Consider the following 25,526-nt stretch of genomic DNA (forward strand, 5'->3'; position numbering starts at 1 on the left):
AATCATAGATAGATCTTTATGGAGTAGTTGTTGTTGCCATTAAGTACGGGCAGGTATAGACAATTTCAAGGATTTGTTTGTTGTGATTTGAATCATAGATGGATCTTGTAGTTTGGCCATCTTGCTTTTTGTTTGCAATAATTCGACTAATTCAATTCAATTTAATGCTGGGTGGTACTAATGGTTCGTCATCATATACTTAGTGTGTCTGGATAATGTTGGTATCTTTAAACTTTATTTACAAATGATATTCTTATATGGAAAATCTTGAACATTGTTTTCTGGAGTGTGTATCATTGCTTAGCTGAGTTAATTCTTTCATTTTCAATCTTTATTATTATTATTTTTAATATTGAGTTCCATGAGGATATTATATGCAATTTTCCATGACATAAATCAATACAATAATAGCAATAAAAAACTTATAACAACAACTTGAATCTTATATTTAGAGGGACAATACAATTATATATGTCTACAAACCATACAAAATAAATAATTGTACAAATTAAAACAATTTATAAATAAAACTTTAATATAAAGCATAACACAATAATCATAAACATTTTAATGAAATAGTAATTCGGTCCATATTTACTTCGAAGTTGCGTATGCTCAAGTTCTTTATGCAACAATTGAAATTTATTGGATAAGCGCTCAATTTCCAATGTCAACTTCCTAACTTCTTCCACTAACAAGTCAATTTTCTCATCACTAAACTTACGATCTTCTGTCCATTAAAAGTTTTTACATACTCTACATTTTCAAAATTTGCGATTTAGATTTTTTGTAGTATGTGATGTGAACAACTCCATTTGGCCACCACATTCATTGCATATTTGCAGTGAATTTCGACTTTCATTTGTGCTAGATGACATTGTCAATTACACTACTTTAACTGCCACAAAAAACAAAAAATTATTACCAACAAAATTATTTTCAAACTTAATCCAACAATTTTCATCAAATTATTACTAGCAAAATTTTCAACATGTGCAATACATATACCAACAAACAATTTTCACCAAGTAGTTACCAACAAAAACTTATACCCAACCGGCAATTTTGACCAAATAATTATTTACAAAATTATCAACAATTATCCAAAAATAATTATCAAAAAGTAATTCTCGAAATAATTATCAAAAAGTAATTCCCAACAACATAATCACTCTTATTTAAATTACCAAACAAAATTACCAACAATTATCATAAATTAATTATTAAAATAATTATCAACAATACAATTACGAAAATAATTCCCAACAAAATAATCACTCCACAAAATAATTACCAAACATAATTACCAACAATTATCATAAATTAATTATTAAAATAATTATCAACAATACAATTACCAAAATAATTCCCAACAAAATAATCACTCCACAAAATAATTACCAAACAAAATTACCAACAATTATCATAAATTAATTATTAAAATAATTATCAACAATACAATTACCAAAATAATTCCCAACAAAATAATTACCAAACATAATTACCAACAATTATCATAAATTAATTATTAAAATAATTATCAACAATACAATTACCAAAATAATTCCCAACAAAATAATCACTCAACAAAATAATTACCAAACATAATTACCAACAATTATCATAAATTAATTATTAAAATAATTATCAACAATACAATTACCAAAATAATTCCCAACAAAATAATCACTCCACAAAATAATTACCAAATATAATTACCAACAATTAGCATAAATTAATTATTAAAATAATTATCAACAATACAATTACCAAAATAATTCCCAACAATTAATCACTCAACAAAATAATTACCAAACAAAATTACCAACAATTATCATAAATTAATTATCAAAAAATAATTACCAACTAAACGGAGAAAGTGACCACCGATCACCGACAGCAGCGACCACCGATTAGATCTGGATCAAGAGAAGGCGGAGACGAAGCTGGGGAGATGGAGACGAAGCTGTTGTAACGTCGGGAAGGCTGAGACGAAGCTGCTACTGGAGTGAGAGGAAAAACGGAGCGAGAGGAAAAACGGAGTGAGAGGGGGGGAGTGAGTGAGAGGAAAAACGTAGCGAGAGGGGGGGGGGGGGGGGGAGTGAGAGGAAACTCGTTTTCAACCACCGACAGCTGCGACCACTGATTAGATCTGGAGCGAGAGAAGATGGAGAAGAAGATGGGGAGATAGACGAAGATGAAGCTGCTGTAATGTCGGGAAGGCTGAGACGAAGCGAGTTGCTGCTGGAGTGAACAAAAAGAAAATGAGTTGGAGTTCATGTGGGAGTGCTGGAGAAGGAGTTGAAAATAGAAAGGAAAAGGAGTTGAAAGGGAGTGCTGGAACGGCTGGAATGGATCTGTGAAAGCGAAGAAGGAAAATGATTTGAAAGGGAGTGTTGGAACGGATCTGTGAAAGCGGGTGGAAGAAGGAAAAGGATTTAAAAGGGAGTGCTGGAACGAATCTGTGAAAGCGAGTGGAAGAAGGAAAATGATTTGAAAGGGAGTGCTTTTTCACATGGGGGACAGATTTCTCTTAGTCACGTGGGGGTGGGGGGAAAGGTGAGAGAACGTGCTGCTGTTTCTCTCAGGGTTCTCTCAAGGTTCCTGATGTTTAGCAGCACTCATGACAAAATACACAAAACGCAATTTCTTCTTTTTTGTCCTTGGAATTTACTCCTTCGTTAATTTTAAAATATTTCCAAACAATTGAAGTTTTTGCTCTTTTATTAGACTTTGAAGAAGTACTGACAGTAGTAGAAATAGATGCACATGAACTTTGGACACTTTGGACTTGAGATTCATTTAAACACTGATTATATTGATCCCCCATCATTTCTACATCTTGTCCCACTTGAACAAAATTAAAATTTGGATCAAGTTCATTATTTCTAGAATGAGCCATATGCTTTGTAATACCAAAAGATGAATTCAAGAATAAAAGAAAATGAGTTGAGAATGTGTGTTAGAAAACCGGTTCAATCGGATTTTAATATATATTGAAATTTGGCAATAGCTATAATTTATTGTAACGGCTAGAAGCTGCAAAAGACATAAAAAAGAAAGAGAGAGGGAGACGAAATGATGATTTGATGAAATGTGAAAGAAAAAAAATGATGATTTCACGGGTTCACTTCAATTTTTCATTTTTTCATTTAAAAAAGAAAAGAAAAGAAAAAGAGCATGTGTAAATGTGTAATATTAGTAAAATACTTTTTTTTGCTAAATTTACTTGGCTAACATTTATTCAAACTTACTTTTAAACAAACAAACAAAAAATTTGAATTCAAACTGTCATTGTCACAATGTCACACGGCCAATTACTATTAGCCATGTGATAAAGTGACAACGACATGTTAAAATAATAAAAAGTAACTTTTCTTTTTCTTTTTTGGTCATCTTTCACTTGTTTTAACATTTAAAATTAAGACGCGAAGTATTGTGATCCTAATACATTATGAGTGTGTTTGGTTGTAGTATTAAGGGGGTATTAAATTATTATTTACATTAAGTTAATATTAATATTATGTTTGGGCAAATATCACATGAGATAAAGACACTGTAGTTAATGCGGCAACTGCCGCATTAACTTACTCTTTTTTTTTCTCTTTTCCTTCTTTGGCAGCTTGCGTTTCTTTTCTTTTTTTTTTCTTTCTTCTTTCTTTTCCAATTGTTTTTTGTTTTAACTTTTGTTTTTGCTTATAATAATAATAAAAAATAAAGATAACTTTTTAATTTAATATAATATTATATAACATTTTTATTTTTAAATTATAATTTAATATAAATTAATAAATATATAATTTTTTATTCAATAATATTATATTATATTTTTATTTTTATATTATAATTTATTAATAAATTTATAATATAATATAACTAATAATAAATATTTAAATATAAATAAATTTGAATAATATTAATTTAAAATTAATAAGAATATAAATATTAATTTAATAAAATATAAAATTTAAATTAATTTAAAAAAATTAATACAGTACAGTGTAGTGCCAAACATTGTATAGTATTATTATAATACAATGCTAATACAATACAGTATAATACAATACATCAGCATTAAAATAATGCAATACAGCATAATACAATACAATGTGTCAAACGCACCCTATGAGTGTGTTTGGCACACTGTATTATATTATATTGTATTATATTATTTTAATATTAGTGTATTATATTATGTTGTATTACATTAACACTGTATTATAATAATGTTGTACAATGCTTGGTGCTACACTGTACTGTATTATTGTTTTAATTAATTTAAATTAAATATTTTATTATATTAATATTTTATATTATATTAATATATTTAAATTGCATTAATATTTTATGTTATTATTTATATTATTGTTAATTTTAAATTAATATTATTCAAATTTATTCATATTTAAATATTTTTATTAATTATAATAAGTTATAAATTTATTAATAAATTATAATGTAAAAATAAAAAAAAAATACTATTATTGAATGATAAATTATTTATTTATTAATTTATATTAATAATTATAATGTAAAAAAATAAAATAAAAATATTATATTAAATTAAAAAATATATTTATTTATTATTTTAGTATTATAATAATAATAAAACAAAAAGCAAAAGTTAAAAGCGAAAGCAAAAAAAAAAAAAAAACAAACAAAGCTAATGTGTCAGTTAACGCATTAGCCCCCCATCCCAATCCCTTGCAATTTTGTTCCAAACATGGGTTTGGTATTATTTTAATGTGAACAGTATTATAATACACCATAATCACATTCACCAAACACACCCTATATACATAAGTTATAACTATAATACACATTTTCAAAATGTAAGTTTTTAAATTATTAAAAATGGGTTATATTTAAATTACTAAATATAACTCATACTACTAAAATACGCACAACATAACTCATACTACTAAAATACACACAACATAATCCACACGTTTTAAACACACACACACACACTCACATTTTTAAATTCACTATAAATACGTTCACCTCGATTCCTATTACTCATTCGTTCAACTAAAGTTCTAAACTCTTCCTATTACTCATTCACTTTGAATTTTCAATGAAAGATAATAACAATCAAAATGAGTATCCTTATCTTGAGCCTGAAGGCAATGAGCACCATCCTCCTCAATGCAATGAATTCCGAAGTCCTTGTCCTCGCCCAAAAGTTTTTGATCATTTTACATTAATTGAATCAGTGGACAAGGTGCGAAAGCTTCAAGGCAACTATTGCAAAAACATATTTCACTATAGAGTCTATAATGGTACAGGATCCTTAAAGCGTCATATTAATCACTGTCAAATCATATATGAAGGTATTAACGAGTTTAATCGAAGGATGAGAGGTGGTGCTAACACACCTCATTAAAAATATTTTGTTGTCATATATTATTTATATTTTGAATTTAAGTTGTTAAGTGTTTTTAATTTCTAAGATGTTATTATTCTATCGTTCATCAAATATCAATATTTATTCTTATTATTATATCTTAATTGTAATCAAACTTGGTAACTTTAAATATAATTAATTTGAAAATTACAATCAAAATTGAATTTTTTTAACAAATTAGAGTTTTTATATTTTTAAAACTAAAAATTAATGCCATTAAACAAATTATAATTGAATACAAACAAAAAAATTATTAGGCCAAACGACGGGCCGACATGGCCCACAGCCCGTGGGCCGTGCCGGATCTCAATTTTTTTTGTCGTGACAAAATTAGTAAATTGTGCCCGTTCTAGCCCACGACACGAATGAGCCTTTTTAAATGGCTGGCACAACCCATTGGCACCTCTAATCCATCCATCATATTTTATTATAAAATATATTCGTTATAATATTTTATTATAAAATATGATTGCTATTTTACTGAGCATTTTTATTTTACAAAAATAATAAAATAAAAAATGCATTTGGTAAGGGCTTTTGATAAATGATAACTACAATGGGAAATTGTAAAGAATGGAATATTTTCATTCTTTAATTTTTCTTAACAAGTGCACAAAACGCAATATTTGCGTTCTCTGAATTTTGTTTTCTATCTCGCATACATTAAAACGTATGGGACCACACTTTTGTGACTTCTGTGACATTTTACTATTAAAAACTTATGAGCTCGAAAACTTTTTATGAACATAAAACTAACATGATAAATACATGATAGATTTTGATTTGTTTATGCAATAATTTTGATTTTAAAATGTTTTAAAGTAAAATAATTATTATTTTTTGTTGAAATAGTTATAGATGTTGTATAAATTATTATATAATATTTTGTTTAATAAAACTTTGTAATAATATAAAAAAATACTACTTACAATTTTATATCAATATTCATTGTTACATTATTTTACTTGTTTATTCAATTTTTGCAAAAATATCTAAAATAATGAAAAGATAAATTTAGAATGGTATACATATAATGTAACTATTCCAAAATAATTTTTATAAAAATTATATTAAATGCATTTTCACTATTTATATTTTCCAGACAAACTACCAAACACATTTTACTATTTTTCATTTTTAGATGTTGGTTTCAAGATAAACTACCTAACGCGTTTTCATTTTCACCAAAAACTAATCTTCTTATTTTCTAAATGAAATTCAAAAATACCATTTGAAAAATAATACCAAATGTACCCAAAGTTTTAAAATTTTGACATATAAGTCCATATTATTTTAAATTTTTTACACTATTGAAATGGGTTTACAATTAAATGATTTATTCTTACATTCATTAATATATGTTATATTAATACATTTTTTTATTATTCAATTTAATACATAGTTAAACTATCTATATTATTTACAAACCATAATTGATGATAAATGTAAATATGATTTTTTTTAATCTAATGGCAACCAATTTTTTCTCACCCATGCGAGCAAGATTAACCTCTTATTTTTAGCACAAATTTTTTTACTATCTCAAGTAGTGGAATATACAAAATATGATAATGAATTTAATTTCATATTCTATTAATTTTTTTTTATAATATAATATTTATTTAACATACTATCAATTATTTGAACACGTAATAAAAATATATCAATTTACCAATAATAATAAAAGTGTTAGTTCATAAGTCTACAAAATTATTTTTGTTTGTTTGACCAAAGACTTTCATATTTTTGGTTCAGTTTTTGTCCTTAAATAAAAAAATAACTTTAATTGTGCACTTATATAAATTGACATTTGTTTCTCTATCCCAAAATTTTAAATAGTCATTGGTGCATATTCATGTAGTTAAGATACCTCGTTAACTTAACTAAGAGAAGGGTAAAAGAAAAATAAATCTAAACAACTACTCTATTTTTAAATAATTTAAATATTTCTTAATTAAAAGCAAACAAAAAATAAATATTTTCTATTTTTTCTTCTCTCTCATTAACACCGCACATGAACAATAGTAGAGGTGGCAATTCAGGTTAGTGAATTGTGTTCATATCGTGTTGCAAAATTTGAGTCAATCCAAACCTAAACTCATTTATTAATTGTGTCAAGAATCTTAATTTTAGCTGACCCATTCATTATCTTATCATAATTGTATAACCTATCTAACAAAATTTTAATTTTCAATTAAAAAAATATTTTTAATAATTTTTTTATAAATTTTTGGAGTGCTATCTTCTTAAACTCTAATCAATTTTGTTTTAAAGATAAATAAATAATTTTAAAAATATAAAAATTCAACACATATCTATCGATTAAAATATAAACCCATTAATATAATTAATTGAATAATGAATTGTGTTATAAACAAATTATCATATCAGAAATTTTAAAACTGAACTTAATACAGTTATTAATCAATTTGACAACTAGGGATAGCAAGCAAATCTATTCAAGTGGATATCCAAGTATCCAATCCAAATAGATTGTATAATATCTATCCAAAATACTATGGATTTGGTTTATCTAATATCCATCTATGAACTTGAATATTATTAATACTTAAGTGTATGAGACTAAAATCGAATATTGTAATTAATATTTAGGTTTTACAAATTAAATGAAAAACTAAAATAACATTGCCAAAATTTATTTCCACCATCAACAACAACAATGATGGCACCATCGCCGAAAAATAGAAGTGACTATCCACATATTTGAAATTCTCAAATCTGTGAAATGGTGGTAACATTGGCAGATAAAAGGTTATGCTAGGGCTGCATGCCTCTTCCAATGCAACTAACAATTGCAAGAGCGCCATGATTAGGTAGTGTTTCAAGGTTCACTGCTGCCTTAAACAACCAAATTGGTTGTCTCCTAATAGGATAAAGATGGTAGTGTAATGTAACTCGCTGTGGTTCTGTGGTGTAATTACGATGGTAGCCTTTTTTGGCAGGCATGTGTGACCCTATGTATCATCATTTCCTAGCATTGAGATATCATTATGTAGTAATCTAATTTCGAGTCCAATAGTACCCTTTATTGCCCCCCTTGATCAGTATTGCCATCTCTAGTGATGGAGCAAGGGTCCGCTGGCGATTATATATATTTTTTAATGTATTTTTTTTTTGTAGTTAATTGAAAAATAAAAGTAATAACTTTGTTTTGTTATTCTATTTCTATATTAAAAATAATGTTAACGATCTTTTAATATTAATCGTTTTAGGAAATTATGTATTTATACATGAATGGATAATAGTTGTATTCAACTGAATATTTATCATTCTTAGTTATTACAAATATTTTTTTTTTTTAACTCTTATTGGATTAATGGTAGTGAAATGAAATTTTCCTTTTTTTTTAATAGAAAGGAATTTCTTTTTGTAGTTGTAATAAATTATGCATTGTCTTCTCTGCATAAATTGCATTAAAAAAGGAGGCTTATCCACTTATCCTGTCCAAAGTGACAAGTTTGCAGTGCCGCAGTATTGCGTCCCTGCCGGCGTCGTGAAGAGTGCTTGTTGAACAGGTCGATCTTTTCCAAATTCAAAAGTCTGCACCTTTTCTTTCCAGAGGCCAAAGCTAAAAGGACATCTTTTATCGTGTCGACCTTGTCTTTTCTTTAATAATTTTCTTATGGCATGTTTGGTAGCCGAGTGGAATTGGCTTATGTGGTAGAAAAAAATTTAGTACTGTGCTTGGGTCTGGCGCACGCCAAGCGGCGTGGGCCATACGCCACAAGATAAATTTTTGGAGCCCTATTTGAATGGTGTAAAATCTTATCATGAGGAATTGAGGATAATATTTTAAAGCTCAAATCCGGTCCTAAAGTATTGCTTATGATAAATGAAATAAAAGTAAAATATCACTTTTACAAATTAATGATATTGATAGTTAAATAAATACATAGAGTAAATTTTTATTTGTCATGACTTATCTAATAGTCATAAGTATTTATTTAATCTTATAAACTCTTATTTAAATTTTTGTTGTTTAGATTTTTTATAAAACTTTTAAAGATTAAATAAGTTATTTTGTTTCTATTAACAAAATCTCAAATTGTGGGCTCTTGGGGGTAGAGATAATTTTTTTTTTAAATATCACAATATCTAAAATATCCTTTACTTATTTGATAATTTTATTTTATTCTTTTCATAACATAATTTTAAAAAAATTTTCTGCTAAAGTAATTTTATAATTTTTAACAAAAGCTCTCGTTGACAATCAAACAACTAAAATTTTTTTAAGTAAAAGCTCTACCAACAAAAAGCTTTATTTAAATAATGTCCATTTAAAAAAATATACCAAAACAGAAAAATTAAACAAAGGAAGATAGAATTAATTGTAACACTGCAAGGCATAAAAGGAAAGAGATTCATTTACTCTAAATATGTAAATGATCAACCAATCTATTTTACTTTTAAATAATTTTAATAACAAATTATTTTTAAAATTCAATCTAATCGTTTATACAAGTTGAACTTTGTTAAATTAATACTTGATGAATTGATAGACCGGGTTAAATAATAAATTTTATCAGTCCCAACTTGGGCCAATGTGATAAATTAATAATTGAATAATTTTATTAGATAATAAATTTAAAATAAAAATCTTGTTTTTCTCTAGGACCCAAGTAATACAAAAATTACTAATTAACAAATTTAAAACTAAATATATATGATATGTCTATAATTTTTTATATACTAATATAATACTTTACATATTTCATCAATGGTTGTTATTTTCTTTATATATTTTAAATGAAAAATCATTGTTGTATTCTATTTACTATGTTAAAGAAATAAGAAATATCGACTTAATATATTTCTATGTAATTGTGATCTAGTCATGTAATATAACTAAAAAATAATCAAGTGACTGATTCATTCAACAAGACCAAATCATAATTGTGTCATATACGCCGACAAAATCAATTCGCTAATCAATATTTTATAAAAATTTCTATTAGGAATGTGATTATATTTATAAATTAATAAATTATTAATTATGTATTAATATATTATTATTCACTAAATTAATAAATTTTTTATGATTTCAATATTATTAATTTATTGAAGTTATAATGTACTGTACTAAAAATAAAATAATATTAAATTTAGTCTAATTTAATATAATTTAATGTAATAAACTTAAGTAAACGCAACCGATGCCGGAAGCAAATTTTCCATTGTCATTTTTAACTCCAAAGCAAAGATAAGTCACGCTCTAAATAATTGGCATCCGAAACTTTTCCCTCTTTGACGTCAACCGCACGAGATTCTTGTTGGAAAATTTGCATTCCCAGACAAAACTTTGATTTGATTGACGCGAGACATTCCTTCTTTATGAAAGATGATTGATTGGAAAATAAGAGAAATAAAAAGAGGAGAAAATTATTAAAAAAAAAAAATTAATCTCAGCCATAAAATCGTCTTTTCTCTTTTCTTTTTCTCTTCTTTCCTTTTCTTTTATTTCTTTAAAAGTTTAAATCAAATTTAAATTAAACATGACTTTTAAAGGTTCCACGGTCCCCTGCTTTATACCTGTTTAACTTGGCTGCGAAGTATTGCATTCCCATTGATCAGAAATTCTCATTTTAAAATTTTAGGAAAATTTTTAAAAATAGCCACAAAACTTTAAATTTTTTAAAAGTTAATCCCTTAAAAATTTTTCTATTATAACTAGCAAAATGCTAATTTTTTAGATCAAATAGTCCCATCACTTTCAACAAATTTACAAATAAATGCCACTCCTACAAAATCTTAAAAAAAAAAAAGAATCTCAACACTCTCATCAAATCATCAAATTTAGTCACTCTCAACAAATTATCAAATCCCATCAAACAATCACTATATAACTAAAAATATAATCATCAATATATGTTCTTACACAATATAAACTTTTAATGTATTAAGTTTAAGATTTAAGATCAAAATTGATGTGGGTTTTGTGGTCAATGTTGTTATTTTTATCATAAAACAATGTGATTTCTTATAATACTTAGTTTGAGTTGAGATATCCAAAAAAAAAAAAATCATTGAAAGCAATAAAAATTTGAAATAAAACAAAGCTTAGATTATGTGCGACAAGAAAATCGTGTGTTACAAGTAGTGTGATAAGTATTTGTCGCACATAAACACAGCGCACACGAACTTCCTTGTCGCACATAATCAAAGCATGTGCGACAACCATATAAAATGTGTCGGATATCTTTTGGAAGTCATGAATTAGGCTACACGTGTCTGTTTTAAACGTATAATATATCATTGTAAAGGTTGCTACGAGATGAATTAAAACATATTAGAGTAACAGGCACATGTAGCACCAAAAGACCATCACAATGAGATGTCTCCTATCACACCTTGTGCATGTCACACTAATATGCTTTGGACCATCTTGTTCCAAGTTTTGAAACAATATATTATATGCCTAAAACAAACACATGTAGGCTAAGTAATGCCCTTCGGAAGGTACTCGACATATTTTGCATAGCTGTCACACATAAAGTTGCCTATAGTATGTGTGACAACCATAAAATGTCTCATATATTCACCGTATCATGTTTTGTAGTGTGTAACCATATTTGTTTTTTTTTAAAATACCTTTCAAGCTTAATGAATTCAATTGTGCTTCAATTTTGTTTTGACGATTAATGAGAGACATCGGCGGATGGTTGTATGGAGTATGTAAATGCTAAGAATACAACACAATCTTTAGTGTATCAATGTCATCCACAACCTCAAAGTCCAAGTCCTCAATTTTTGACCTGAATTAGACAAGATTTATCTTGCGAACACAAACCATCAAAATACTTATTAAGTAACCTATGTACCCCTTTTTTTTTGGGTATGACAGTGGATCATAGAAAAATCTTGTAACTAGGCACCTCTCTCTAATTGATAACCGTATCAAATGTTCATCGATTTGAAACCACAACTGATCTTTGATATTTCGCTTTCCATGGGCCACTTGCCTAAGCAACTTATTATGCACAATTACACCACTCAATGGAAAGTTTTGCAACTCCATAAAATGTCTAAATATGCCTTGCCTGTCGTACCAAGAGACAGTTGCATTGAAATTATCTCTTGGTGTGACAACCGTCATGCCTCACCAAATTTACTCTCTGTCGCACTTAATATACAAAAAACACGTCGCACAACTCAACAAATATCCCGTTGCACCTTTCAACACTTGATTATACAAAAATTAAGTACAACTATCTAAAAGACATTTCATCGAACACCTAATATGCAATAGTTCTAACTCATCATTTTGATTAAATTTTATTTCGCTATATTCCTCTAAACAACCTATAATAATCTATAATCCATTCAAATCAATTTCATTTAGATTATAAAAAATGATAAAGTTAGGTTACATAGGGTTTTGGGCTCTTTTGAATTTGTCAGATTCATTTTGGATTTGGATGGACTCGGGTGGATTCGAATTTGCCATTCGCTTTTCATGTTGATGACACAAGAGAGAAAACTTCTAGGTATGGTAAGGGAGAGAGCTGGTTGGTTGAAATGAGGAGGGCAATTTAGAGAAAAAAAAAATATTTGGTTGGTTTTGATAGGAAAAAGTTTAAGGGGTCAAATTTAAGAAATTCTGAAATTTTATGGTTATTTTAAAACATTTCCCAAAATTTTTGAGGGTAAGTACACCTCTCTCACAAGTATCGAGCCGGTTGCCTTTACATGCAAATTTGGTTGTTATAGCATAGGATAGAAATTGCTTTTTTTGTGTGAATTTTTCGTTTGATTTTAAGCTTGTTGGCCTCATTTAATATCATTTTGTTGGCATTAAAATATACGTTTTACCTAACATTTTGAATTGTATATAGAAAAATTTGTCAAATTTTTTCTTGCATAATTGAATTTATTGAGTAATTTAGTGTTGTCTTCTGTTACAATTGTATTTAGATTATAGTGTGGATATGGTCGTTGTACTAATCTCAACCGTAAACACTCAATTAATGTAATGTTAGCATTATAACTAAATTTCTTGTGTATAGTGCAATATAAAATTGGATTGTTAATTATTTTATTATTTAACAATTAATTTAATTGAATTTCTAAAAATAAAAAATAATTATATACTTAGTGAATGAGGTTATTTTAAGTTTAATTTTTTTTAATTTGAATATTTAGCATTACATTGAAAATGATGAAAAATATTTAAAACAATTATCTTTACTTAGAAAAATATTTTCTTTAATTTTTCTTACTATTTCGGTTGTAAATTATATATAACTCAAACGATTAGATAATTAGGCCATCATTCTCCAAACTGCAGCAGAATTAATGCTGGTTTTTAAAAAGATCCGACCCAAAATAATAAATATTATTATTATTAATTAAAATGTTGTTTAATCACAGCGCGTGGCGCGTGTACAATGAAGTTTTACTCTTAAGTTCTGCTGCCACTGTGTCAGCTCACATCAATCAGTGAGTGAGAGCCGTCACTTTTTAAGCGGGAAACATGTAAAAAAAAGAAAAATGAAAAATGGTACGATTACGCTTAAAAAACTACAGCACTCTTTAACATCTCGCTGCACAAATATTGTTTACAATTCTTCTTCATCAAACAAACCTCCTCAGACCGAAGCAGCATCATGAGCGACCCGGCGGTGGTCAGTCAACAAGGAGTAGTTTCACTGCCGCTTTCCGTAGAACAACTTATAAGCAAAATTTACACGGAGCAGAACAAGCTTCCGCCTGACGACGGAGCCAGACGCAGTCTCGCTTCCCTCGGCGAAGATGCAGCTCTCGACGTCCTTCGCACTATCGCCTCCGACAAAATCAAGTACAGTTTCAGCGGCTACATTAACTACTTGGTCAAGAAACGCAACAACAACGGCTCGCCGCTTAAGCGAGTGTGTTTTTCTCCTTCTTCTCCTCAGCAAAATCGTAGCCCAGTTACCGTCACCACCGTTCGTCTCTTAAATCTTCCTCAAGGTCTCGGTTTGTTTAATTTTGCTTAAGAAGGCGCGTTTGTTTAGTTTCCTTATAGAAGGAGGTGTTTTATTTTATTTTTTTATTTTTTTATTTTTTTAAGTAAAAAGTCGTTTTTGCAAAAGTGCTTCTTTTAAAGTACACATTTTAATACTTTTGTGCAGTTTTGATTAGAAGGTGTGAAATTTACTTTAAAAGGTTTTCAACTTCTTTTGGTAATTACTGATCATTGTTGCAGGAACAGATTATGTTGTGAAGCAGTCTCCGGTAGCCGACCAGCAGCCGAGAGGCTCGCCAATGAGTTCGATTTCACATGCAATGAGGCATCGAGCATCAATTCCTCAGTATGTGGCACTGGGAGAACTTGAATTCAGGAAGGCGTTTCTTATTTTGAGCTACATTGGGGAGTAAGTTCTTGCTTTAATTTCTTTTGGCTGTAGCTGTTGTAGTAAATGACTTTGCTTGCTGGGTTCTCAAATTATGAGCTTGTTTAATCTTTTTTTTTCTTCTCTATAGAAATAGTTTGGAAGAAGTGATTACTGCTGACGAAATTCGGGGAATGAGAGATTTACAAATGGCTAGATTTGAATCAGAAGTTTGGGAAAAGCTTGGCCGAAAAAATATCTCGCAAGAAGACCGACGAATGGTTTGCGTCATATGTTTTATTAGAGATTAATTCTGTTTCATAAAATGTTGAAACCTTAATGTCTGGCTTTTTTTAAAAAAAATTTTCCCCGATATTATCTACAATGACATACTTGTGAATTATTTTACATGTAGCCTGAATCACATTTTATTTGCTGAAAATGATATCTTAGCAATTTTTTCTAATAAAATGCAGCTTTGATCGAAAGCTTTCTTTTTTTAACTTAGTGACTTAAACTCAAGATTAAAATCTAATTTATGTCCAGTTGTGTATGAGATTTAAAAATGAGTTAACTGACTTGCTGAGTCAGAGATGGCTTTCCAGCATTTTGCTCTTCGAATGGTGTTGACCTCTATATAACTGATTACCTTTCTTTTGCAGTCTCTCAAATGGGATTCTGGGAAAACACATATGTACCACTGTCATATTTCCACCAAGGGGAATTGTACATTCAAGGTTTGTATGTCTTCTTGATAATATCCGTGCATATAAACAGCAATGCACACATTGATTGTATGAAAGGTATTTCTTTTGCATTTACTAAGTAGAATAAACTTTAGTTGCTGGTTTAGAGTTTGATCAAGCTTCTTGGAAACTGCCTGGGGTGTTATTGCATAATGTGGAATGTAGAAATATTAAGCTGAATTCTGATTATGGAATTTGATTTCAAAATCATGTCTGTGACCATAAGACCTTTTTTCCAACTGTTTTATTGGGAAAAAAAAAGGTTTTAGTTTTCAAAGTTCAGATGCTTTTCTTCCACTTGTTCCTTGTTTTTTTATTGGTTGCATGATGTGTGGGCACATAGATTCTTCTTCTTTGGTTATTTATGTATCACTTTTCTAACTTTCAACTATTTATTATCTAATAAATTACTTATCCTCTGCATTTTAGTTTGATGCTGCCATTGGTAAACAATGTTTCATTGCATTATTATTATTATTATTCCAAAAAATGTCTATTAGAATTTGGACATGTCATTAATAATACTAAATATTATTAATTATTTAGGGCCCCTATCTTAATCAAACAAGAACTCACTTACAAAGGGAATTGGGGGATGACAACATTTTGTTGGTCAAGTTTGATGAAGAGCTGGGGGGCCACAGAAGTTCAAACAATTGGAATGATTCTTATTCTAAGTACAATGAAATTGCAAGAGAAGGTATCCTTGTGGGCTTGCGTTGTTACCATTTTTTTGGTGAGTCTCACCCTGATCTGATTTTACGAATATTGAACTTTTGAGTTTTCATATTCCAATTTACTGCAAGTAATGTTTCAGCATTTCCAATATAGAGTTGTTAGAATATTGTAATGATCATTTTGTTTATATCACTGTGGTTATTAATTAGTGTTTAAAGATGGTGGTAAAGAAGAGAAGAAGAAAGACCCTAGTACATCACCCGTCAAGTGTTATTTTGTTCGTATGGAGTCCAGTGCTTTTATTGATATGGGTTATCAATATATTTTATCTGGGAAAACAGTCCATGAAGCCAGATACATGTTTATGCATGTTCGGACTGTTTCCAGTGTGGCCAACTATATGTCTCGGTAATACTAAGAATTTGCTTTCTAGCACCTTATTAAGTATTTTTTTTAGTACAATTACTTAACTACCTTTTTGGGAATTCAGGTTATCACTTATTTTGTCCAAGACTATGAAGTTGGAAGTTGATTTCTCGAGAATAAATATTGAGAGGATCGAAGATGAACCTTGTCGTGTATGATCCACAATTTTGTTTAGGTCCAAATGTGACTTCATTGTTGAAGATTTTTCTTTATCTTCTAAATTGCAGGATAAAGATGGTAATGTCGTCTATAAAGATGGGGAAGCCCTGATACATACAGATGGAACTGGTTTTATATCAGAGGATTTGGCTTTAAAATGCCCAACATATGTTTACAAAGAAAAGTGCACCAATGATGATAGCACTGAGGTTTGTCTTTTGTGCTTGATTTGCTTTAAATTATGCATCTGACTACTCATCAAGGGGAGTTGAAAGGATCATTAAATTTCAAGCCATTCGGTCACACTCATCCTGGGTGGGCTTACTTAGATGCTAAATTTGATAAACATTAATGTTTGTTATACTTTATTCTACTCTTTGGTACCAACCATTTATTCTGCCATAACTTCTTAGGAATGGGCCCTTATGTTGACTTCTTGGTGTTCTGCATTGGCATCTGGAAGATAAAATGAGTCAACAGAGGTGCCTTTTTTTTTGGTTTATTATATGAATTAGAAGAGAGAAAACATGGCTTTTAACTGGTTATATTCTTTGATGGTGGATCAGAGAATATATTCCTCTAAAACTGCAAAAATTGAATACCATGCTTTTAATATACATTTTAGGGGACTACACAATTGCACATACACATGCGTGTGTTAATACACGCGCTCGTTCCCTCACCATATTCATCTCAAACCCGACAAAGCGTCATTAATAGAAGCTTGATGGAGTCTTGCTCTAGCGTGTCGGAATGCATCAGTTATATGGCATCTGTTACTGCTAGAAAACGGAGTCCGTTATGGAATCCTTCTGAGATTATAGAAACTTGGATAAGAACCTGCATTTCAAAGTTCAATACTTCAGGTTTTAAAAAGGAGACTTAGCCTTCTAAGAATTGATGGTACTGCTGGTGAAGATGATAAGGGAAAACATGTTGTATTGGTTGTGCAGGGGTGGAGAAATGGCAATAATGGTGGTGATTCACTTTGTTGAGTTAGACCCTTGGAATTGATGTTTGCCATGGTGGTTGTGTCGGTGGTGGTGGCTGGTGCGGCCAGCAGATGCAGAATGCTGTTTTTAGGTGTTTTAAGGGAAGAGTTCATGGTGGGAGTTGCAATATTCCAGGATTTTAGGAAAAAGGCTCTTATATTCATGTTGATTTTGTATGTAGACTTCGAAATTAGTCATGCTCCAGTCAATTAATGGACTTTCAGATAGCGAAATTATGATTACCAGCCAAATTTAACCTTGCAAAATTATCAGGTATTCTGTTAATGGACACATAGCCACTTACTTGTATTTGGAGTCATTCATGTTTATTCATATATGTGGTTGCGTGTGTGTAAATTGCAAGCATTAAGTGTTTCTTCTTGCGTCAGGGAGAACATTCTTTGGTTGTTTCATTCTCTTCTTGGCAACGATTAAGCTGTATATTGTGTCTTTTTATCGTACAGTGAGTTACATCCACCCGAAAGAAACAAGGAAGGAGAAGGATGACTTTGAACAACTGTTATCTCCTCTTGTGCACCTGCCTGAAGCTGAAAAATGAGATCTTGAATTTTATTGATGGAAGAATACATTTACTTACACATTTTTTAATGGGATTGTTGAAGTTTAATGCACTTTGTACTATGAAATCAACAAAAATGTTTTAAGTTGATAGGGGCAGGAGTCCAACAGTTGTATGACATTACCAACATGTGCTATTTAACTTCTGGGTGGTGTGTTTTGAATATCTGTCATCTTTTGATATTATGCGTGCTTGAATTGTCTTTTCACTCATAATGTTTTCATTGTCATTAGAGATCTATTGATCGAAAAGAATTGGAGGCAAACTTCTCTGATGTGGCACGAACAGAATCTCATTATGGGGAGCCAGTATGTGTATCTTTCAGACTATGGTGCTCTAATATTTTATTTATGTATTTTTTTTAATAAAGGATCAGCTGCATTTTATTTCTCCTTTCTTGTTTTCCAGCCTCTGCTAATGCAGGTTAGGCTCTTTTACAATGGTACTGCTGTCAAGGGAACTCTGCTTTTGAACAAGAAGGTAAAAATCTACCATCCCTTTTCCAAAGCCGAATGAAGTGTTTGAAACTATTTTTTTCCATTTTTCAATTAATTTAAACACCCCCCCCCCCCAATCCCAAAAAAAAAAAAATCTTCATTATCAATTTTCAAAAAAAAAAATACAAACCCCCCCCCCCCCTCCCAATACCAAAAAAAAAATTCTTCATTATCAATTTTTAAGTTAGAGAGTAGTAGATTGTGATGGTATTGTTGGCCTTATAATATTAAAGGTCAAGTACTTGGAGAATTCATGTAAGCTTCTCATCAAGTAGTTGATTTCTTTTGTATTTTTCTGTCTTGTTCTCCCCTTCAAGATAAATTTATTGATGGGGTAGTATTGAAGCTCCCAGAGCTTCTTTTTGGGAAACTGAAATTTGTCAGTCAATTGAAAAAGATTTGGTTTTGTTTCTTTACCATTAGCTTAAAATTTTGGTTACAATGTTTAGTTACATGTTTTATTTGTGAATTTGTTAGCTTCCCCCCCAAACTATTCAGATTAGACCCTCAATGATTAAAGTTAAGGCAGATCGAGATCTGTCCGATGGTCAGACATTTAACTCATTGGAGGTTGTCAAAACAAGGTAATCTTTGTTCTTGTTTCATCTTATTTAAAATGTGTATATTATGAAGAAATTTCATTGGGGAGAGAGGTTAGGTTACTTCTGTTTCTGTATTAACAAAAGATGGTCCTTGGTAGTCATTCAACTGAAAGAGAGGGAAAAAGGATTTTTGGAGTGGAAAATAGTTTTGATAAAGTAAGAAGAGCTTAGTAAGGCGAATATTTTCTGGAAATGTCTAAGAGAACAGAACTCCGTCGGCCTGGTTTCCGACCTTTTTTTTGGGGGGGGGGGGGGGGGGGTTGAAAGGGCTTATAGGGCATGAGTCAGGAGGTTTTAAATGTGCTTTCAAAAACATGATTTCGGAAATAGTTTTAATAGATTTTGAAGGTCCAGTTTTATCTTTTTCAATTTTGTCTTTTCCTTTTTTCCACCCTTTTTATAGTAATTTTAAATAATTTGGGAGGCAGATGTTGATTTATCTTTTTGATTTCTTGATTACGACAACTTTGGCTTTGATGTGAGTGCGATGTCCTGCACGTTTTCTTAGGTTTTCTCTTGTTTTAATGTATCATTTTTAACTCACCTTTCACATTTCAGTAATCAACCCAGAAAGACTTATCTGTCAAGGAATTTAATTGCACTTCTTAGCTATGGAGGGGTCCCAGAAATTTTTTTTTTGGATATATTGAGAAATGCTTTGGATGATGCTCGGGGAGTTTTCTCCAATAAACGTAATGCCCTTAAAGGTAGCTGTAAATATTGTTTTATAAGGTATTTTCATACTTTTTTAAATCTTGCTGTTAAGCTGTCATATTACTGATCTTGTTTTGGTATCTCTATAAGAATTCAATTATTATTTTTTTATTCCACTTACCTTTAGTTTTCCCTCAATCTTTCTAAACACTGACCCACATTTTTTTTAGTCCATTGGCATCCTTATAGTGCCCTTCTTTACTAGGGTTCCACCCCTGACTCCTTGCATTTGTTGTTTTCTTCCCAAGCAGTTTCCTTTAACTATGGTGGGATGGATTATGATTTCACTTCTGCCAGAATGATCTTGTCTGGCATTTCACTTGATGAACCTTATTTGCAACATCGTCTCTCTATACTAATGAAGGAGGAAAAAAAGAGTCTTCAAGCAGGAAAGCTTCCGGTCACTGAAAGTTATTACTTAATGGGGACAGTTGACCCCACTGGAATCCTGAAAAGCAATGAAGTCTGCATTATTCTGTACGTATGTTCGTTAATCCTTGGCACATTTTTGTTTCACTATATACACTTTGCCATTTTTGATAAATGATTGGATTAGCTTTAAATTTTTGCACCTGAACTGTCTTGGCCATCTTTTGGCACAACAGTAAATTTACAGTTCAAACTACAGTTTTTGGGTCTTAGGTTGGTTCTAATCTCTTTATTTTGCTTTATCCAGTCTTGTCTACACTTACATGGAAGAGTGGTAAAGTTTTGAAATACCTTCTAGTCTTCACCAATAAATTGGAATTTCTTTAGTAAATGATTAGTTTATTTATTTGGTGCACTTGAATTTTGATCTCTCCTTTTCTTTTTTATCATGTTTCTTCTTCCTTTCATTTTCCTACATTTTATGATCCTCTTAAATAAACATATAGATATGCTAAAACACTCTTTTAATCACTATTTTTTTTCTTTGGAACATCTTATCTTCATTAGCTCTGTGCTCCAATAAATATGTTACCTTGATTCCCTAAACAGCATTAATTCCACTTGCACCTTCATCTGATTACTGTTCAGTACATGATGACTATAACTTTAATTCCACTTTCTCTTTCTTTAATCAAACCACATCCCTTCTTGTGCACCTCTTACAGGCAATAAACCCGCTTATTTTTCTGACTTTCAGATCAAGTAACCTTCAGTAAGTTATCTAGAAAATGATATTATCATGTTTATCAGCTAGTTTTGAGCTACTTAACCTGTTGGCATTAAACCTACTCATTTGGGAAATATTGTAATGGAACAACTTAAACACCATTGTATACATTAAAACTCATAAGTTCTAAAAATCATACATGTGCTTGAAGAAGCATTAAAGCACCTGGGCAGCTCTTCATAATGCCCTACTTCATATGTTACATAAAATTGTCTTCATGTTTACCTTATCAATTTAAGTGAACTTGTATGTTTTACAAACATGTCAGCAGTAACTACAACTTACCTATCAACACCCCACAAAGTTTTGATTTTTGGTATTGTAACTTGGACTGGAAAGATATATATTTCAAATGTTAGTTTTCTTTGATGAGCAAAATATAGAGTACAGTTTAACCATAATATCTTTATCAATATTATCAAAACTACAAGCCGTCAGAAGTAACACATACCAATTAATTATGCAATTTCCATTTTTTCAGTATTTGCAGACTTGATTATTAATATGTTTATGATGACAGATTTAATTAATTTTTGTCCAACAAAGGTGACTCGGGGATAGAAAAAATGTTGTTCTCTATGTACCGAACCCTCAAGCATTTGTGATAATCTTATTACACAACTGGGGAACTGGTGCACAGTGGACAATAACATTCTCTGTCATTTAATGTACTTGGTGTGTTTCTGAATGACTCCCGTGTTTCTAGCTTTACCAGTATAGTTGATAATCATTTTAGTTTGTCATTTTATTGATTACTAAAAACAGATTTGACCTTCACCTATGCAAATGAAATTGGTGATGGTTTAATTAAGAGTAACAATAACAAATGGTTATGCATAATTTTTTCTGCAATACTTATGTTATATGCTGATGAAATATATAGGAAAGATGGCCAAGTGTCATGGGAGAAGGTTTTAGTGTATCGGAATCCTGGTTTACATTTCGGAGATATACATGTTCTGAAGGCTACCTATGTGAAAGAATTAGAAGATTTTGTAGGAACTTCCAAATATGCTATATTCTTTCCGTGTAATGGGCCACGCTCTTTGGCAGATGAGATAGCAGGGGGTGATTTTGATGGTGATATGTACTTTGTATCTCGAAATCCTGAGGTTGGCCTTTATTGCACATTAATTTTTATCAGAAAGCTTTTGTTTATGCATGTCTACGTGATTAATAAATTATCTTTATTTGAAGTTTGCTTTGTCCTTTCCATTTGTAACTGCAATGTCAACTTTGTATTTGTTCCATTAAAGTCACTAAAGTATCCTCTATATTTCGAATTTCATTATTTGGTGCTATTTTATAAAGTTCCGAGCTGTTGAATACCTGGGCAATTGTTATACCAGCACTTAGGTCCATTAGAGGTGGGATATGATCTCAATTTGTTTCTCCTCTAATTTCTTGCAGATTTTACTTTGTTTGCGTCACATATATTCTCTCCCCCCCTCCCTCATGACGTTCAAACTTCAAAATTTTTATTATCTTCAGAGATGGCCCCTTCTCCTGGTGGGCCTACCTAAATGTTGGAATGCTCAGTTCTTTAACCTCTGAATATCTGTTTCCTTCTGAAGTATCATATGCAAGGAAGGTAGTGGTAACCTGTCTCCTTCCACTCGTTAAGACTTGCTGAAGGGAATAACAGTAGGATGCATGTCTGGGGAAGAAGCTAAGACATCTTAGTTACCAAATTTTCATCTGTATCCTAAAAAAGGAGTGGAGGCCTTGGGAAATTCTTTTTGGATTACTCTCAAAGCCATCAATCTCTATAGCATCCTTGAATCCCTGCTCCTTTTCTTCCGCTATTCCTTCTTTTCTTTCTTGATAGTGCTGTAAAGAAATTGTTCTTGGTCCTTTGTCCTCTTTCGATAATACCATAGATGGTTTATTTGATTTTGATTGTTTCTAATTCAAGCATCTATTACTGTATTTCTCTTCAGCTGTTGAAACACTTCAAAGAGAGTGAACGTTGGATGTCTACTTCAAAAAACCTTTCGGCCAATAAAAGACCAATCGACTTTTCGCTTGAGGAACTGGAGAGTGAGCTTTTCAAGCTTTTCTTGAATACAAGATTTTGCCCAAGGTTTGAATTGATTGTTTACCTTGAAAATAATTTTCTTTCTTCATCATGTTTAAATTTAGCTTAATTCTGAAAACAGTAGCATTAAGCTGAATTTATTATTCATAATCTTCTCTATGTTTTATGCATATTTATATAAATTTTAACTTGATGCTACTATCTTCTGTACCACATCTTAAAAGCTATTGACATTACATTTGATCTCATGTCAACAAATATAGACAAATATCCAGTCTTAAATACTACAAGCAGAGTTTTTATTGTTTGACTTTCTTTTCTAAAATTTTCAATTGGTCATTTGTTCTGAAACTTCTATAATGAGTAGCCAAAATTTGTACATTTACACACAGTCCAAATGTTGGTTCAAGGCCATGCATTTTATTTTTGTTTAATTTTACTATATTTGCCCAGTAATGCTGTTTCCATGTTTGTCAATTTCTTTTTATTGGGCAACTGAGGCAGGAATCGCAATGCTATGGTCTTTTGTATATTTTTGGTTATGGTTTATATAAGAAACTTGTGGGTAAATATTACATTTGGGCAATGAAGCTAACATTTTAATTCTATTGGCTTACTCTTAGTAATGCCAAGAGTTTGGCAGCTGATTGCTGGCAGGCAGTCATGGATCGATTTCTGACACTAGGAGATGAGAGTGCTGAAGAGAAGGCCGCAATGAAGGAAAACATGTTGCGATTGATTAATATATACTATGATGCTTTGGATGCACCCAAAAAGAGTGGTATAAAGGTTAGTTATTATAACTTACTCCAGTACAGTAAGTCTATCTAACTATTTTACATACATAATCCTTGACCATCCAAGAGTATTTGTATTTAGAGATTGGAGTCCCAATTAGAATTGGCATAACCAATTTTTCCCCACTTGAAAACAGGTTGAAGTTCCAGAAGATTTGAAGGTAGAAAAGTTCCCATGCTACATGCGGAGAGACGAATCAGTTTCTTTTGAATCCACATCTGTTTTGGGAACAATATACAATACAGTGAAATCATATGAAGCAGTGGATCGGTCAGTGACTGGTAATAGTCTTCTCCATGAGGTTGACTGCTTTCTTTGATGATTTAAAGATTTATGAAGTGACGGAAATGTATTTTTTCTGTTGAAGAAATTTGGAAACTACCTTGTTTTGATGATGGAGTCCCGGAAGCATGCATGACAAAATGGAAAGGTTACTATGACCAGTACAGGTGGGAAATGAAGGAGGCAATTGATAAATGTACTGTGGAAAGAGAGGAGGCAGCTGAACTAGTCATAGAAAAATATAAGCAGGTAATCTTCAACCCTAGGTTTTGCACATGCTCAAATCCCTTTTGGCATGAAATTCCCCTTCTTCACTCTTACTTGGCTAATAGCCTGTCATTTTGGTCTTAGATATTATACGGTGCTGCGGAATTTGAACAGAGCACAAGGACTCTAGAGGAGATTTACAACGAGGCGCTTGCCATATATAATATTACTTATGACCTTGCAGCTAGCCGAAGACAAGTTAGTTATTGTAGCTTTGCTTGGAGAGTTGCAGGTTCAGCCCTCCGCAAATTTTATGCACGGAGACAAGGTGACAGGAGCATGCTTTGCTCAGCTTCTGTTCTGAGAGAGATCTGTGGTTGAAGGAATATAGTGTCATGCAAAAAAACGTTGTAGCGTATCGTGTATCAATCTCGCCTATTTGTAAATAATGAGGGTAATAAGGGGATTAAAAATTGTGTAAATGTAGTATTTATCATATCATGCGTAAAAAATGTGGCTTGATTTTAGGTAATCTTGTCCCTGATGACTTGAAAAGAGTTTTCTTGCATTGTACCCGCCAGCCGGTCTATTTCGAAGCGTCCACTAATTAGGCAAAGGTTCGGTCCAACAGCTGTCTCAAATAGACAAATACAATGTAATGCGTTAACAAGGGACAGAGAACTTATGAGATTTTGATAAATGTTTATCACTTAGGTGGGATAGATTAATTGAGATAACTCCACGTGCTATCCTCTGAAACACTTTCCACCTGCGACCTGTCCCACGACAAATTGGACTTGTCTTTCTTGTTCCCATTGCCATTAGAATCAAATTTCCATTTCATTGCAAGAAACTTTGTCCCCTCTCTCTTTTAGGATTCCTCAGTTGCATAGGTTTGTGGCCAGTTTAAAAACA

At 30.9% G+C, this 25,526-nt stretch overlaps 1 protein-coding gene and 1 long non-coding RNA gene across 4 annotated transcripts; one reads left to right on the forward strand and one right to left on the reverse strand.

Annotated features, from left to right (window-relative positions):
- Positions 1-538: 538 nt before the first annotated feature.
- Positions 539-2,748, reverse strand: LOC112497945 (uncharacterized). The gene is made up of 2 exons (XR_003065042.2): positions 1,864-2,748; positions 539-898 (listed from the first exon to the last, which is right to left on the reverse strand). It is a non-coding gene; the product is annotated as an uncharacterized LOC112497945 (long non-coding RNA).
- An 11,103-nt stretch (positions 2,749-13,851) lies between these two features.
- Positions 13,852-25,143, forward strand: LOC102621864 (probable RNA-dependent RNA polymerase 3). 3 transcript variants are annotated; one of them, XM_025097253.2, is made up of 19 exons: positions 13,852-14,374; positions 14,610-14,778; positions 14,888-15,017; positions 15,399-15,473; positions 16,029-16,218; positions 16,370-16,568; positions 16,651-16,738; positions 16,814-16,954; positions 18,551-18,625; positions 18,726-18,797; positions 19,292-19,398; positions 19,975-20,108; positions 20,382-20,607; positions 22,170-22,398; positions 23,227-23,369; positions 23,948-24,113; positions 24,259-24,403; positions 24,490-24,653; positions 24,756-25,143. In XM_025097253.2, the coding sequence occupies exons 1-19, from the start codon at positions 14,032-14,034 to the stop codon at positions 24,990-24,992; spliced, it is 3,033 nt and encodes a 1,010-aa protein (XP_024953021.1). In that variant the 5' UTR covers positions 13,852-14,031; the 3' UTR covers positions 24,993-25,143. The 3 variants fall into 3 exon arrangements, with proteins under 3 accessions (XP_024953021.1, XP_006475556.1, XP_006475557.1); XM_006475493.4 differs by having other exon boundaries at positions 13,853-14,374; positions 19,975-20,123; XM_006475494.4 differs by having other exon boundaries at positions 13,853-14,374; positions 14,616-14,778; positions 19,975-20,123.
- The last annotated feature ends 383 nt before the right edge of the window (positions 25,144-25,526 follow it).

This window comes from Citrus sinensis, chromosome 1 (assembly GCF_022201045.2).
Source record: "Citrus sinensis cultivar Valencia sweet orange chromosome 1, DVS_A1.0, whole genome shotgun sequence".
In the NCBI taxonomy this organism is placed as follows: domain Eukaryota; kingdom Viridiplantae; phylum Streptophyta; class Magnoliopsida; order Sapindales; family Rutaceae; genus Citrus; species Citrus sinensis.

What these genes read in the sequence shown, in the direction of transcription:
- LOC102621864 (XM_006475493.4), top strand. Translation starts at nt 14,032, where the DNA reads ATGAGCGACCCGGCGGTGGTCAGTCAACAAGGAGTAGTTTCACTGCCG. An exon ending in ATTTTGAGCTACATTGGGGA is followed by an intron (nt 14,779 to 14,887) that starts GTAAGTTCTTGC and finishes TCTTCTCTATAG; the next exon opens with AAATAGTTTGGAAGAAGTGA. An exon ending in TTGTATCTCGAAATCCTGAG is followed by an intron (nt 22,399 to 23,226) that starts GTTGGCCTTTAT and finishes ATTTCTCTTCAG; the next exon opens with CTGTTGAAACACTTCAAAGA.